General features: G+C 57.4%; 2 protein-coding genes across 2 annotated transcripts in view; one reads left to right on the plus strand and one right to left on the minus strand.

Annotated features, from left to right (window-relative positions):
• Positions 1-414, plus strand: part of LOC104395700 (homeobox protein aristaless-like 3) — a 6337-nt gene extending 5923 nt beyond the window's left edge. Inside the window, exon 2 of the mRNA XM_010005431.1 lies at positions 406-414. Within this exon, the coding sequence (XP_010003733.1) occupies positions 406-414 (9 nt within the window). The remainder of the gene's footprint in view (positions 1-405) is intronic.
• Positions 415-1792: 1378 nt separating this feature from the next.
• Positions 1793-15629, minus strand: STRIP1 (striatin interacting protein 1). The gene is made up of 21 exons (XM_010005432.1): positions 15558-15629; positions 14929-14998; positions 14563-14637; positions 13767-13901; positions 12907-13027; positions 11581-11649; positions 10851-10957; positions 9960-10087; positions 9345-9527; positions 7450-7667; positions 6679-6744; positions 6338-6401; positions 5887-5958; positions 5594-5668; positions 5316-5413; positions 4426-4552; positions 4233-4333; positions 4008-4074; positions 3199-3303; positions 2795-2999; positions 1793-2040 (listed from the first exon to the last, which is right to left on the minus strand). Exons 1-21 carry the CDS (start codon positions 15627-15629, stop codon positions 1793-1795), a joined length of 2406 nt encoding a protein of 801 aa, XP_010003734.1.
• Positions 15630-16254: the final 625 nt, after the last annotated feature.

The raw sequence follows: 16254 nt of genomic DNA on the forward strand, positions 1-16254 counted from the left end.
CCTCCCCCCCACCAGCCCCCCCCCCCTTAACCAGGACCAGGTTCTGGGGTGGGGAGGGGGGAGCTGGGGTGGGTGCTGGGGGCACCCAAGTGGATGGGAAGCACCCTGGGGGGGTGCAATGTGGTTGTGTCTTCCCGGATGGGTCCTGCTGGGGACACATCCCCCCTGCTGGTGGGGGGGACAAGGTCAGGGGGCAGCACTGGGGACCCTGGAGGGAGGGCTGGGGTCTGGCTCGATGGCACTGCCTGTCCCTTAGCCATGGGGAGGTGACAGGGAGTCAATCCTGGCTGCCCCTGCCCTGCCCACCCCCTCGGGAAGGGAAGCAAACAACCCCTCTTTGTGCCTCCCCCAACAATCCAGGGCTGAATCTTCCAGGATTTCTGCTGCTACCTCCCCCTCTGCCAGGGAAACTGAGGCACAGCAAGGTTTGTCCCAGCTCTGGCAGTGCTGAAGGGCAGGCTGGATGGGGCTTGGAGCAGCCTGGGCTGGTGGGAGGTGTCCCTGCCCAGGCAGGGGGTTAGATCTAGATGATCTTGAAGGTCCCTTCCCACCCAAACCACCCCGTGGTTCTATGAAGGTGTAAGGCTGAGGTTTTGGGAATGGTGGGTCCCAACTCCAGCTTCTCTGTTAGGGGCAGGAGCCAAAGAAAATCCCAGTGACCCCACCAAGCCAGGGTAGAAATCCCAGGGCAAGAACTGGAGAGGGTTCATGGCTCCTGAACCTCAGCAGAAAAAAGATCTGGCTGCAAGAGAAATAAATAGGAGATCTTTTGGCAACAGGTCATTGGCCCCAAATGGGACTTGGGGTCAAGGGCATGAGACAATGAACCCCCAACACCAGCCCAGCCCATTGCTGGGTTCATGAGCAGGAGGGACAGGGGGACAGAGCTTGGGAGGGATGGGGACAGAGAACCCAGGAGGAACAGGGTGACAGACAAGAGCCCAGGAGGATGGGGACACAGTAGGGACAGCTCAAGAAGGACAGGGGACACAAATCCCAAGAGGATGGGGACACAGAGCCCAGTAGGGACAGAGCTCAAGAGGGACAGGGACACAGAGCCCAGGGGGACGGGGACACAGACAGAGCCCAGGAAGGGCAGGGACACAGAGCCCGGAGGGACAGGGACACAGCAGAGCCCAGACCCGCCGCGTCAGAGCTCTCAGGAAACATCTCTCTATACGTACAGCTCATCCACCCCACCCAGCGGGGTGAGGGCAGACTGCAGGCTTCAGCCTTCCCCACCCTGTCGCGACAGGTCAGCCCCTCAACCCCAAGTCCCCCACCATCACCCTCCCAGCGCCCCCACCCCTGTCACCATGTCCCCAGGCAGGGGGACAACCCGTTTTCCTGCCTCTGCTCCCCGTGTCCTGCAGCAGCAGCAAGGAGCCCCACTGCCCCCTCTCCTCCCCAGCTGCTGGGGGCAGAAGGAGGGTGATGGTGGTCCCAAAGCCTCGGGCACACACAGGTCCCCCCCACCCACCAGGAAACTCCCAAGGCACCGTGGCCTCCACCAAACCTTCATCCTTGAGCGTGCCAGGAGGGAGAAGGGCAGGATGGTCTCTTGGCAAGGACCCCACAGCTCCAAACCTCTTCCCAAGCCCACCACGGGGGATCCAGGCACCCCCAGACCCTCCCCCAAGCTCCAAACCTCTTCCCAAGCCCAGCACGGGGAGGTCTAGGCACCCCCAGAACTCCCCAAATCCTCACTCCCCTTCCCCCTCAACAGCAGGCAGCCTCCAAATCTCCCCCCAAAAAAGACACCTCCTGCGTCCCTGGTTTGTCCATCAATCCATCACTGTAGCAACTCCTCCCAGGAGATGGGTCTGGAGAAGACCTCCCTCTCCAGCCACAGGTCATAGTTGACCTGGAAGTCCTCAGGCAGGTCCACACGTTGGCCCAGCACACTCTGCAGGCAGTTGTCCACGGGCAGAAAATCAGGATTGCTGTGGGCTCGGTCATAGCGCCGGGAGTTGAAGCGCTCGATGCTGGCACGAAGGGCACACTCCTCAGCCTGGAAATCCCAGGGACGAGCATCCAGGTCTGGGAAGAAGGAAAAAGTGGGGGTCACACAGGAGCTGGGGGCTCTGCTGCCTCACTAGGGCCTTGGAAACGTGCAGGGTGTGGAGCAGGCAGCCACCAATGGCTCCAGCAGTGGCCACCACCAGCCCTTTCCCTCTTCTCCGTGATGTTGTCTCCACAAATCCCTCCCTGAACAGTCTAAGGAGCAAAGGGACAAGTCTGGGCATGGAAATGTCACTGCCTGGAGCAGGAAGGATGGCAGGTGACAGGACACAAGAGCTTCTCAACATAAGGAGGACATGGAGCTGTTGGAGAGAGTCCAGAGGAGCCATGGAAATGAGGCAAGGCTGGAGCAGCTCTGCTCTGGAGCCAGGCTGGGAGAGTTGGGGTGTTCAGCCTGGAGAAGAGAAGGCTCCAGGGAGACCTGAGAGCAGCTTCCAGTGCCTGAAGGGGCTCCAGGAAAGCTGGGAAGGGACTTGGGACAAGGGCAGGGAGGGATGGGATGAGGGGGATGGATGAAAAGTGGGAGAGGGAGATTGAGGTTGGAGATGAGGAGGAAATTCTTTGGTGTGAGGGTGGTGAGAGCCTGGCCCAGGTTGCCCAGGGAAGCTGTGGCTGCCCCATCCCTGGCAGTGTTGAAGGGCAGGTTGGATGGGGCTTGGAGCAACCTGGTCTGGGGTGAGGTGTCCATGGCAATGGGGACTGGGTGATTCTGAAGGTCCCTTCCCACCCATCCCATGCCTCCATGGCACTGCAGCCACCCCCCAGGCCGTACCATTGCCATAGGCCCAGTCATCGTTGAGGCGGTGCCGGACCTTCTGGTAGATGGCTGACATGGTCTTCATGTTGCTCTTCCTCCACTGCCTGCCCAGGTACTTGGTCTGGACCTTGAGGAGCTTCAGGACATAGAGCTGCATCATGGCCTGCTTCACCTTCAGCGCCCGCTTCAGGATGGGTGCAGACTTGAACACCACCAGCATCTGCAGGGGACAGGGAGGTGACACAGCTGCGACGGGGACGCGGCACCCAGTTCCTCCAGCACACACAGACCTCTTCCACCCATCTCACCACCCCAGTAAGGTCAAGGGGGCACACCAAGACATCCCCAGACCTCTCACCCAGCCCAAGCCCCCCCGTGAGGGCCCAGCCTGCAGCTCCACGGGGTTCCCCAGCCCTCACCATGGTGCGGGAGTGTTTCCACTTGGTCAGCTTGTTCAGGATGCGCAGGAGGTTGATGCAGGAGAAGAGGTTCCTCCAGCAGAACTGGTTGTTGTCTCCAGCTTCCTGTGGGAAAGCAAAAGCAGGAGTCAGGGAAGAGATGGGAGAAGTGATGAGGAGATGCTGTTCTGGTCCAAGGACCTTTGGCCAAAGGGGCAGGGCACAGCAGGCAGGAGACATTTGGCTGCTCCAGGGGCCGAGCACAGGAGTCGTGAGGGTGGCAGGGCTGGGTGCTGGAGCTCTGCTGCCTCCCTGCACCCATGAGCCACCCTGCTGGAGAGAGTCCAGAGGAGCCATGGAAATGAGCCAAGGCTGGAGCAGCTCTGCCCTGGAGCTAGGCTGGGAGAGTTGGGGTGTTCAGCCTGGAGAAGAGAAGGCTCCAGGGAGACCTTAGAGCAGCTTCCAGTGCCTGAAGGGACTCCAGGAAAGCTGGGGAGGGACTTGGGACAAGGGCAGGGAGGGATGGGATGAGGGGGATGGATGAAAAGTGGGATAGGAAGATGGAGGTTGGAGATGAGGAGGGAATTCTTTGGTGTGAGGGTGGTGAGAGCCTGGCCCAGGTTGCCCAGGGAAGCTGTGGCTGCCCCATCCCTGGCAGTGTTGAAGGGCAGGTTGGATGGGGCTTGGAGCAACCTGGGCTGGTGGGAGGTGTCCCTGCCTGTGGCAGCTGGGACTGGATGATCTTGAAGGTCCCACCCAACCCAAACCAGTGTGGGATTGTGGGAAGCACCCTGGGGTGCCAGGGCCTGACAGAGCAGGCAGTGACTCACCAGGCTCTCTGCTGTCAGCTCAGGCAGCTCGTGCACCACGCAGTACGGGTAGTCCAGGACAGAGATGCTGCAGGAAAAGAAGGGCTGTCCTGCTGCTCCCCCATACCCTGCCTGGCCCCACATGTCCCACCCACCACGGATCAGCTGCCGTGGGAGGGGTTAAGCATGCAGAGATCCCCCTCCCCACCCTCAGCAGGGACATGGGTGGGCACTCTCCTTCACTACCTGTTCTTGGCAGTGATGTAGGACATGATGTTCTGGTTGAAGAACTTCAGAATGAGCGGGATGCAGTTGGCAAAGACCAGATGCTGGGCCATGTACTCAAACTGGGGAGAAAAGTGGGTGAATGGGGACCTGCCGTGGGTCCTGCTCAGCCCCAGAGCCCTGTGCAGGGTGGCCAGACTCTGGCCCACCTCACCTGGTAGATGTGATTGAGCTTGAAGTGCTTGAGCAGGAGGAGCAGCACGGCAGAAATGGCTTTGACGATGATCTCCTTGTGCCGGTTGACGTCCACCCCCAGCTTCATGCTCTGCAACACTGTGGTCCTGGGGACACAGAGGGACCATTGGGCTGGGCAACTGTCTGCACCCAGACAGCCCTGGAGGTGTCAGGGGACAATCCTGCCATTCTCTGGGCTCTCAGCAGCCACCTTCTGCACCACTGAACAGCTCCTGGCACACCACCGAGAGATGGTCAAATCACCCAGGAATCAGAGGATCATGGGATGGTTTGGGTTGGAAGGGAACTTCAATATCATCCAGTTCCAACCCCCCTGCATGGGCAGGGACACCTCCCACCAGCCCAGGTTGCTCCAAGCCCCATCCAACCTGCCCTTCAACACTGCCAGGGATGGGGCAGCCACAGCTTCCCTGGGCAACCTGGGCCAGGCTCTCACCACCCTCACACCAAACAATTCCCTCCTCATATCTCATCTAAACTTCTCCTCTTCCAGTTTTCATCCATCCCCCTCATCCCATCCCTCCCTGCCCTTGTCCCAAGTCCCTCCCCAGCTTTCCTGGAGCCCCTTCAGGCCCTGGAAGCTGCTCTCAGGTCTCCCTGGAGCCTTCTCTTCTCCAGGCTGAACACCCCAACTCTCCCAGCCTGGCTCCAGAGCAGAGCTGCTCCAGCTCTCGGATCATCTCTGTGATTTCCTCCGGACCCTCTCCAGGAGCTCCATGTCCTTCTTGTGTTGAGAGCTCCAGAACTGGCCACATTCCAGCCACAGCCCCAACCATGTACCCCCTGCCTGGCTCCTTCCTGTGCCCCCTTCCCTTCCCACCACCAGCCAGCACCCCCGTGGTCACTCACGGCATCTCCTCCGGCAAGACATCTGCCAGGATGTTGATGGAATCAGTCTTGGCTTTGGAGGTGGGGGCTGCAGCCAGGAGGATCTTCAGCAGAGCAATCTGGGGAGAAGGGAGAGATGGAAAAGGGAAAATGAGACTGGCCATAGGCCCCTGCTGCAGGAGGAAGGAACAGGGATGTGGGGAGGGAAGAAAACTGCGAGGTATGACTGGAAAGGGATGGAGCAATGGAGGGAGGCCCCTCCATGGAGCTCAGGGACCCCCCAGTGCTCCCCAGCTCACCATGTACTGGGGCAGGCTGGGCAGCAGGCCCTGGTACAGAATCTCTGCAGGAACTTGCTCCACTTCTTCTTCCCCCTGGGACCAGAAGAGACCAGAAATCCTCACACCAGGAGCTGCCACCATCGCCACAGGCTGGGCTCAGCCTCAGGCCTCCCCACGTCCTCTTTCCCAAATAAACCACTTGTCTTCCCCCATGGAGCAAACCCCCCAGCTCTGCCAAAAGCCCTGGTGGGACCAAGTGTCTCCAGCTCCAAAGCCTGGGAGCTCCATCCCACCCTGATCCCCACACTCACCCCAGATAGCGGGGAGCGCAGAAACTCCTCCTCCATGTGCACCTGCACCTCTGCGATCGACGTGTACTTGTGCTGCAAGCGGGGAGAACAGGGGTCACACCAGGGACCCCCCTGAGATGCCACCAGCCCCAGCCTGGGCCCACCAGCTTTTTAAGACCCTCCCTGTTACTCCTGTCCAGTGGTGACCAATGTTGATGGGCAGGGTGTGGCTGCTGGCCTCACCTCTGAGACAACCCCAGGGTGGAAGGGATGAAATCAGGAAGGGACAAAGACAGGAAGGAAATGAACTTGGCCAGCCTAGGAGACCAGGAATGGGATGATAACTTGAGGTGTGTCCCATCACAGGGCTGAGCAAGAAGGAGAGGGGACAGGAAAATAAATCACTGGCCCTGATCTGTGATGGGGGATGGGGAAGTGGCACCCAGGGTGAGGATCTGGTCAATGTACTCACCAGCTTCAGAGTTCGGATGCTCTCGTGGATGGGCCTGGGCAAGCCCACCACGGTGTTGGTGTCACTAGAGAGAGGAGAAAGAGCCCAGTTGGCTGCAGGCAGAGCCAACCTGAGCCTCCCCCACAGGCAGGACAGAGACCACCACCCCAGGAAGGAGCCAGTGAGCTCAGGACTCCCATGTGGCCAAGCAGAGGGCAACAGCAGCCCCCAAATCAGTAGCCTGTGTAGCAGCGAAATCAACAGCAGCCCCCTCAATTCCACAGTCCTCCCCCCAAAATCAGCATCTCCCCCTTCACCTCCCCACATCAGCAGCCCCCCAGGCTGGCTCTGCAGGAACCCACCTGCCCAGCGTGTAGCCGATGAACTTGCTGCGACTGGACTCCAGGAACATCTCAATGTCCTTCTCTCTGCAGCAAAGGGACAAAGGGAATGAGTCACACCTGGGTACCCATGAGTCCTGGGGATCACCTCATGGGCAGGTAAAGGATCATGGGATGGTTTGGGTGGGAAGGGAACTTAAAGATCATCCAGTTCCAACCCCCTGCATGGGCAGGGACACCTCCCACCAGCCCAGGTTGCTCCAAGCCCCATCCAACCTGCCCTTCAACACCCCCAGGGATGGGGCAGCCACAGCTTCCCTGGGCAACCTGGGCCAGGCTCTCACCACCCTCACACCAAAGAATTCCCTCCTCAGCTCCAACCTCCATCTCCCTCTCCCACTTTTCATCCATCCCCCTCATCCCATCCCTCCCTGCCCTTGTCCCAAGCCCCTCCCCAGCTTTCCTGGAGCCCCTTCAGGCACTGGAAGCTGCTCTAAGGTCTCCCTGGAGCCTTCTCTTCTCCAGGCTGAACACCCCAACTCTCCCAGCCTAGCTCCAGAGCAGAGCTGCTCCAGCCCTCCCATCATCTCCGTGGCCTCCTCCTGACCCTCTCCAGGAGCTCCATGTCCTTGCTGAGCCCACCCCACCAAAAGAACAGCCACCAAAGTGACCAGTAGATAAACCACCCCATCTCTAACATCTTCCCCACTTCCCTGCTGAAGTTCTTCATATGCAACAGCCTCTGTTCTCTGCCTTCTCCAGCTCTCCCCACGGGTCAGCCCCACCACTCACCTGACCTTGGGGGCCCAGGGCAGCCCCTTCGGGCAGGTGATGCGGTCACTGGGGGGGTGCTGGATGGGGGGAGGCATCACTTCATCCCGTTCCAGGGGGAAGGTCTCTCCCTCCAGGCTGTTGTCATCATCATTCTCCTCTTCTTCCTCACGGGAGTCATCAGCTTTGTAAGGGTCCCGCTCGTTGAAGGCATCCAGGTTGTCCTGCTTAATCAGAGCCTGGAGAGACAAGAGCAGGGTTAGGGTTTGGGTGGGCCTGGCAAATTTGGTGACACCAACAGGAGGAACTAGAGAGAGGGTCTTTAGGACCCTGAAGGACCTGAGAGGGTTGATCAGAGAGGGGTCAGGATTTCCTCTCACTTCCTGCCCTACTAGAAGAGCCAGAACTGGAAGCCCAGTCCCCTTTTCCCTGTGCCCTTCTTGCTGCTGCTGCTGAGCTCAGAGGCTCCTGGTTTCCCCTCAACTCGTCACGTGCTCCACAGAATCCAACTCCATCAGGTGCTGAGAATTGCTGGGGACCCCCCTCCAGAGCCAGCCCTGCCACAAGGGACCCTCACCCACCTATTCTTGCCATCATCAGGATTGGTGTTCATAGAATCATGGGATGGGTTGGGTGGGAAGGGACTTTCAAGATCATCCAGATCCAACCCCCTGCATGGGCAGGGACACCTCCCACCAGCCCAGGCTGCTCCAAGCCCCATCCAACCTGCCCTTCAACACCCCCAGGGATGGGGCAGCCACAGCTTCCCTGGGCAACCTGGGCCAGGCTCTCACCACCCTCACACCAAAGAATTCCCTCCTCATCTCCAACCTCAATCTCCCTCTTCCACTTTTCATCCATCCCCTCATCCCATCCCTCCCTGCCCTTGTCCCAAGCCCCTCCCCAGCTTTCCTGGAGCCCCTTCAGGCACTGAAAGGTCCTCTAAGGTCTCCTTGGAGCCTTTAGCTGAATCTAAGTGTATATTTATTTTATCTGTTCTTCACTCCACGTTTCTCCCCTTTCCATGTTCCAGCAAACCTGTTCCAGTTTTAATTTCCAGCCTTTATGTCTCTCTTCCTTATTCCCCTTTTATCTTCCCTTGAGAGGGTGAAGAGGGGGGATAACAAGAGAGCAATTCATAGAATCCTTAGGATTGGAAGGGACCTCTAGAAATCACCCAGTTCAACTCCCCTGCTAAAGCAGGATCACCTGGAGCACATTCCACAGGGCTGCATCCAGCAGGGTTTGGAATATCTCCAGAGAAGGAGACTCCACAGCCTCCCTGGGCAGCCTGGCCCAGGGCTCTGTCACCCTCACAGGAAATAAGTTTTCCCTCATATTTAAGTGGCACTTCTCATGTTCCAGTTTGTGCCCGTTGCCCCTCGTCCTGTCACTGGGAAATACTGAGCTCCATCCTCCTGTACCCACCCTTTGGATACTTACAGGCATTATTAAGGTCACCCCTCCAGGCTGAACAGTCCCAGCTTTTCCAGCCTTTCCTCATCAGGGAGATGCTCCAATCCCCCAGTCATCTTTGTTCCCCTCCCCTGGACTCTCTCCAGCAGTTCCCTGTCTCTCCTGAACTGGGGAGCCCAGAACTGGTCCCAGTTCTCCAGCTGTGGCCTCACCAGGGCAGAATAAAGGGGATGACCTCTCTCAGCCACACTCTTCCCTATGCACCCCAGGATCCCATTGGCCTTCTGGGCAACAAGGGCACATTCCTGGCTCATGGATCATTTACTACCAAGACTCCCAGCTCCTTCTGCCCAGAACTCCTTCCCAGCAGGTCCACCCCTAACCCTCATTTTGCCCTCTGGTTTGTGGTTCACCCTGACCTCCAAACCTACACCAGCAGGTAGGTGACAACCCTGAGGGAAAAATTGCTCCAGTGTCACTGTCCCCAGGGTCAGCCTCACCTTGTGTTCCCTCCGGCCTCTCTTCTGCTGCTGCTCGATGAGGTCGGAGGCAGAGGCAGGGGGCGACGCTGCCCGCATGTTGCGGATCACCTTGATGCTGTCCTCGGGCAGAGGGGGCAGGCCCAGGATCTCCCTCTTCTCTGCTTTCATGCTCTGCAGCTCCTCAAACCCCCCCAGGGTGCACTGCAAAGGAGATCACAGCACCCTAAGCACTGGGGGACTCCTTGAAATGTGATTTCTCACCCCCCAACTCTGCTCTCCTGGAGTCCTAAATCCTTTCCCGGGGTGAGGAACAAGAGCTGCCTGTTCCCAAGAAGGGACAAGAGGGTGTTCAGGCAGCCACAGCTGAAGTGTCTGGACCTCCTCCTTCATGCATACACCAGATGGGGGCCTTGTTTTGGGTTCATCCTTGGTATCCACCTCCAGACACCAATATCTAACACTCCTCTATGGGATGAAACCTAGGGGTGGATTAACAGGGCACAAACGACTCAGCTGATGGACAGCAAAAGAGGATGGAGCAAATACAGCCAGCTCCAAGGACAGAACTTCCCTTCCTCTGCCAAACAAAACCCCAAGAGACCTGTGTCAGCACAGCCCACCACCTCTCCTTACCAGCACAGTCTTCCAGAGCAAGAGCAGAACCTTCTTCATGGGGAAATGTGGAGCGTGGCCACTGCAGAACTTGGTCACCATCCCAAAGAGCATAACAGAGAAGGGCTCGTTGTTGTACAGGGGGGCTCCTGGAACCAGATGGCAGTGACAGTCAGAACATCCATGTCTCTGTCCTCACCCCAGCCACCACACCCCTGCACCCTCACAGGCCTCTGCAGTCTCACATTCCCCATCAACAAAACTGGACCTTGAGCAACATGGTCTAGTGGGACGTGTCCCTGCCCATAAAGGGGCTGGAACTACATGATCTTTGAGGTCCCTTCCAACCCAAATTAGTCTGGGATTCTATGGTCCTCATCTCACCCAGACAGCTCCTCTCCTCCTGTCCAAGGCCTTGTAACCTCCATAATTGCTTATTTCTGTGTTGAGAAGAAACAACAGCCCCAATACTCTATTCTTTTGCCCCAGGGAGAGAGCAACCAGACAGCAGAAAAGCTTGGCTGCCTTCCTCTGCTCATCCTCCTCTGCCCCACCAGCAAGGCTCAGCCCAGTAGGAACCAACCCAGTGCTGCCAGTCCCTATTAACTGGGACCTAGAACCAAGATAGAAGAGAGGAGTTTGAGGTTGGAGATGAGGAGGAAATTCTTTGGTGTGAGGGTGGTGAGAGCCTGGCCCAGGCTGCCCAGGGAAGCTGTGGCTGCCCCATCCCTGGCAGTGTTGAAGGGCAGGTTGGATGGGGCTTGGAGCAGCCTGGGCTGGTGGGAGGTGTCCCTGCCCGTGGTAGTTGGATCTAGATGATCTTGAAGATCCCTTCCCACCCAAACCACTCTGTGATTCTATGATTCTTCAGCCCTGGAAACCTCCATCAAGCCTCAGGAGCCTGCTCCTCACCCAGCTCTGCTCTGAAGGTCTGTCTCATGCTCTTCCACTCAGGTTTGTCCCCCTCAGCCTCCTGCCGAACAGTCTCCACGATCAGGTACATGATGTTCAGCAACACCCTGCAAAAAACCAGAAGGTTGGATGAATCATCAGAGGGTTTGGGATGAGTTATGAAGGCACCACCAGCACCCAGGGCTCTGGGGGGAGCCTGGGTCAGCCCAACCATGGCCTGTTCCCATGCACCCACTCCACACCAGGAGAAATGGTCTCAGGAAGGTCTCTGCAAGTCAAAGTAGGAGAAAATAATCCCTTTTCCACACTTGACTGCTTTTATGTCCCTCACCAGCCACGTGCTTCAGCAGAGGGGACATCTCTGGACTGAGCAGACCTGAGCACTGGAACAGGCTTCCCACAGAGGTTGTGGAGTCTCCTTCTCTGGAGACAATTTTCAAGACCTGTCTGGATGCCTTTCTGAGTGACCTGCCCTAGTTTGTTTGGTTTGGGATTTTTTGGTTGTTTCCTTTGTTCCTAATGGCAGGGGGGGTTGGACTCGATGACCTTCAGAGGTCCCTTCTAACCCCTGACATTCTGGGACTCTCTTGAGTGCACCTGAGGGTGCTGATGGAGCTGGGACAGCCCCAGGACAGGGATCTGGCGCCTGTTGACCTGTCAAAGCCCATCAAAGGAAGCAGGAAACATGGGGTCCCCTCTTTGCCCCTCCATCCCAAGCCCTGCTCCCTACCTCAGGTCCGTGCTGTCAGCCAGGGAGATGGCCGGTTTCCTCACGGCGCTGCTGCAGGCTGCACTGTTACTGGGGGGAAAACAACCTCTGAGGGGGCTGAGGTGACACTGCACCCTGCCACCAGCACCCCCACCCTGGGCCAAAGCCACAGCCTGAAGCACAGAATTCCCTTGGCTGGAAAAAGCTTTCAGATCCTCCAGTCCAACCAAACCACCACTGACCCCTGTCCCTCAGCGTCACATTCTACATGCCTTGGAAAGCCCTCCAGGATGGGAGAGTTGGGGTGTTCAGCCTGGAGAAGGGTCCAAGGAGACCTCAGAGCACCTTCCAGGGCCTGAAGGGGCTCCAGGAAAGCTGGGGAGGGACTTGGGACCAAGGAGAGCAGTGACAGGACAAGGGGTGATGGTTTTAAACTGAAAGAGGGGAGATTCAGGTCAGACATCAGGAAGAAATTCTTCACCATGAGGGTAGGAAGGTGGTAGAACAGGTTGCCCAGGGAGGTTGTTGATGCCCCCTCCCTGGAGGTGTCCAAGGGCAGGGTGGATGAGGGTTGTGCAGCCTGGTCTGGTGGGAGGTGTCCCTGCCCATGCAGGGAGTTTGGAACTGGATGATCTTTAAGGTCCCTTCCAACTTTACACATTCTATGGACTCCCCCCCTGCCCTGGGCAGCCTGGGCAGGGCCTGACAACCCTTGCCAGGAAGAAATTGTTCCCAAGATCCAACCTCAACCTCCCCTGGTGCAACTTGAGGCCATTTCCTCCTCTTCTATCATTTGTTCCTGGGGAGCAGAGCCTGACCCCCTTGGCTCCAACCTCCTCTCAGCAGCTGCAGAGCCAGAAGGTCTCCCCTCAGCCTCCTTTGCTCCAGGCTGGACACCCCCAGCTCCCTCAGCTGCTCCTCAGAGGTTCTCCAGACCCTTCTCCTTGTTCTCCAGGCCCTTCTCCTGGTTCTCCATCCCCTTCCCCAGCTCTGTTTCCCTTCTCTGGATACTCTCCAGCCCCTCAATGTCCTTCTTGTCCTGAGGGGCCCAGAACTGACCCCAGGATTCAAGGTGCAAACACAGTGTAAGAGATACTGCTGCAATGAGTCCCCTTCTCACAGTGCAATGGAGGGAGGGGAAACTGACATTATTTGCTGCCAGGCAGGATTTGTCTAAATCAAGTATAATCCAACATTATTTACCCACCCAGAACAACAAAAGTCATTCCAGTGGCTGCAGGGCTCAGATTAAGAATAGACAGACCAGGAACTGCCACAACCTGGAAAAATACCCCTACGAAAGAGCTCCAGAGCTATTTGTTAAGCATCTCACCCCCCAGTACTCACTCAATCTCCATGTTGAGCAGCTCCACCAAAGCATTGAAGGTTCCCACTTCCAGCAAGAGGAAGATGTTGTACCTCATCCAGGCCTGCACCTCAGCCTCGGAGCTGCACTCCCCAAACGTGCCTGCAAAGACCCCGGGCTGGATCCCACCTCCTCAGGGACCCCAGGGCCCTCCCACCCCCCCTGAGGATTTTGTAGGTGGATTGGAACACATAGCTTTAATTTGAAGGCAAAAACTGGGATGGAACTGGCCAGGTCTGGAAGAACTGGGATAGCACAGGGAAGTCAGGCAAATTTTGGATCAAACTCTCACAAAGTGGCTCCCACAAGAATTTGCTTCATTCTGTTCATCCCAGGGGAATTATTTTAAATAAATAAATAAACTCTGCTCTGGAGCCAGGCTGGGAGAGTTGGGGTGTTCAGCCTGGAGAAGAGAAGGCTCCAGGGAGACCTTAGAGCACCTCCCAGTGCCTGAAGGGGCTCCAGGAAAGCTGGGGAGGGACTTGGGACAAGGGCAGGGAGGGATGGGATGAGGGGGATGGATGAAAAGTGGAAGAGGGAGACTGAGGTTGGAGATGAGGAGGGAATTCTTTGGTGTGAGGGTGGTGAGAGCCTGGCCCAGGTTGCCCAGGGAAGCTGTGGCTGCCACATCCCTGGCAGTGTTGAAGGGCAGGTTGGATGGGGCTTGGAGCAGCCTGGGCTGGTGGGAGGTGTCCCTGCCCATGCAGGGGGTTGGAACCTGATGATCTTGAAGTTCTCTTCCAACCCAAACCATTCCATGATTCTATGAAATGGACAGCTTCCAATCCACTACCCAGGGCTGGCAGTGGGAAAATGAAGGGGGCAGAGGAGCTGGTGTCACCTTGGGCAACATAAAGGATGGCTCGGGCAACCCTCAGCCTCTTCTCCCGCGCCGTGACCTCCAGCCCATCCAGCAGCCTCATGGCGTGGGTGCGGTGCTGGTTCTTGTCCAGCTCGGTCCATTTCTGGTCCCTCACTGCAAAATCAAAGCAGGTTGAGGGGCACAGGGCACCTATGCCTGCCCTGGACACCAAGGTGGCTGGAAAAAGCTCCAAAGGATTCAGTTTGGCAGAAAATTTCTTCGCTGTGAGGGTGGTGAGAGCCTGGCCCAGGTTGCCCAGGGAAGCTGTGGCTGCCCCATCCCTGGCAGTGTTGAAGGGCAGGTTGGATGGGGCTTGGAGCAGCCTGGGCTGGTGGGAGGTGTCCCTGCCCATGCAGGGGGTTGGGACTGGGTGATCTTTATGGTCCCTTCCAACCCAAAACATCCCATGATTCTATGAAAACAGGGCTGCCTCAGGGTACACTCTGCTCTACCAGCCCAGAGGGAACATCTCCTCCCTTCCACCAGAGGACTGGATGAATCCCACCCATCCCAACAGCACTGCCAGCTGATGGGAAAGGAGCTGGATCCTCTTGCTTCTGCCACTATGTTCCAGCACAGCCACCTTGGCATGAATGAACCACCTTGGACTTCAACACCAGGACCAACCCACACACACTGATCAGGTCTCCAGTACAACCCCAGTGCAGACTATCCATGCCCAGCTCAACGTTCTGCTCCACCATTCACTAACCAACCCCTGTGTCTCCTTCAGGAGATCCCTGTCCCTCCCCAGAGGTCCAAGAGAAGCTCTTACCATGGATCCTGAAATCCTCCTCGAAGCATCTGCGGTTGAGCAGGAATTCTGGCCCCTCTGTGTAGCTGTACAGCTCTGCCAAACAAAAACAAAACCAGAGGAAAAACCTCCAACCAGCTGGACTGAGCTGCTGGGAAGAGCTGCCACCCAGTCCCCTCATTCCAAGTTCCACCCAAGATGAGGGAAATGCAAAACACACACTTAGCATAAAGCTCAAAACATGAATGACATGATCTCGCTTCTCCTTCTGTGTCAAGAAGGTCTTGAAAACAACCCCCGAGTCAGGCTGGAGTTGAGGGAGCTCCTCAAATCATCACCAGGAATGATCAAGTCATGAATGAAAAGAATTAATCCACCAGGACTTACCAGAGAGCTCTGCTGCCCATTTATCAGTGTCTGCATATTCAAACTCCAGGTCTGGGGACTCCGAATAGCCCTGAAAAACCAAGGTAAAAAGTCAGTGAAATGAAGAGTTTCCCAGGAAAACCACCCCTCCCCTCCCCCAAATATTCACAATTCACCTTCTCCTGCAAACCCAGGATTGTGTTTTTCTGGTGAAAAGACCAAAAATGGACTCGCAGCAGCAGAGATGTTACCAAGGCAACTCCCACCCACCTCCTGCACATGCCTATCCCAGCTCATCCCAGCTCCACCACACTGAGCCAGGCTGTGCTTGGCTGGTGGGCAACCCCTGCCTCTGCACCACCTCCAAAACATTCCAGGAGCCTCCCAAATAGCCCCCCGAAAAAAGAGGAGGTGATGGGGTGTGTTGGATCTTGGGGTGGGAGCAGGTTCTTTGCAGCCAGGGAGCTCTCAGAGCTCACCCATTTTGAGGAGTCCCATAGGCTAACCCCCCCCACCAGTGCCAACTGGTGGGATGTGAATGGGGAGAATAGACCAATTCCAGCTTTTGGGGAGGCTGGAAAAACAACCAGGAGATGCCTTAGAGCACAAACCAACTGTTCACTTTAAGTAAGTCACCAAGGTGGACCCACAGGAAAACCCTTCTGACCCTCAGGGGACACAATCAACAGCTGGTGGGCTCCACAGGGCCAGATGTTCTCCATTCCCTGGCTCCTGAGGTTCAGGCAGACCTCTCCCCACCATTTTGGGAAGCATTCCCCACCCCAGTGAGGATGGATAGGACTGGGCAGCTCTGGAGCCATCCCAGGAATGCAACTAGATTTGGAGCCCATGATGGAAAAAGCTGTGGAAATAAATCCAGTCCTACCCAAACCTCCTGAGACCCCACAGCTCAGGGATCCCCACCAGGACCTTGGTGGCTCCTTGATGGGTCTTGGGGGGATGAGCCAACCCTGGACCGACCTGACACTTGGAGACCCAACAACCCAGTACCGGGCCAGCACCGAGGGGCAAAGCCGGGGGGGGGAAAAGCCCCAGCAGGGGGGCTGAGAGCCCAGAGCAGCCCTGGAAGGAGCGTGGCCAGTGCCAGCCCCGCTCAGTGGCCCAAGATCGAGCCACCCTCCCACTCCAGACAGGTCCAACCCACCCACGGATGTGGGGAAGAGATGGATGGAAGGGAAACCGGCACCACCCGAGCCCGGTTCGGGCCGGTACCGCAGAGACCTGGCACGGAACGGCCTTCCGGATCCACAGCCCCGGGGCCAGCGAGCCAGGCCGGGCCTTTGGGCTGCAGGGAACCGGTACCCGAGCGGCGGGGGGGGGGGGGGG

Source organism: Chaetura pelagica, unplaced genomic scaffold (genome assembly GCF_000747805.2).
Source record: "Chaetura pelagica isolate M959 unplaced genomic scaffold, ChaPel_1.0 scaffold679, whole genome shotgun sequence".
Classification (NCBI taxonomy): Eukaryota; Metazoa; Chordata; class Aves; order Apodiformes; family Apodidae; genus Chaetura; species Chaetura pelagica.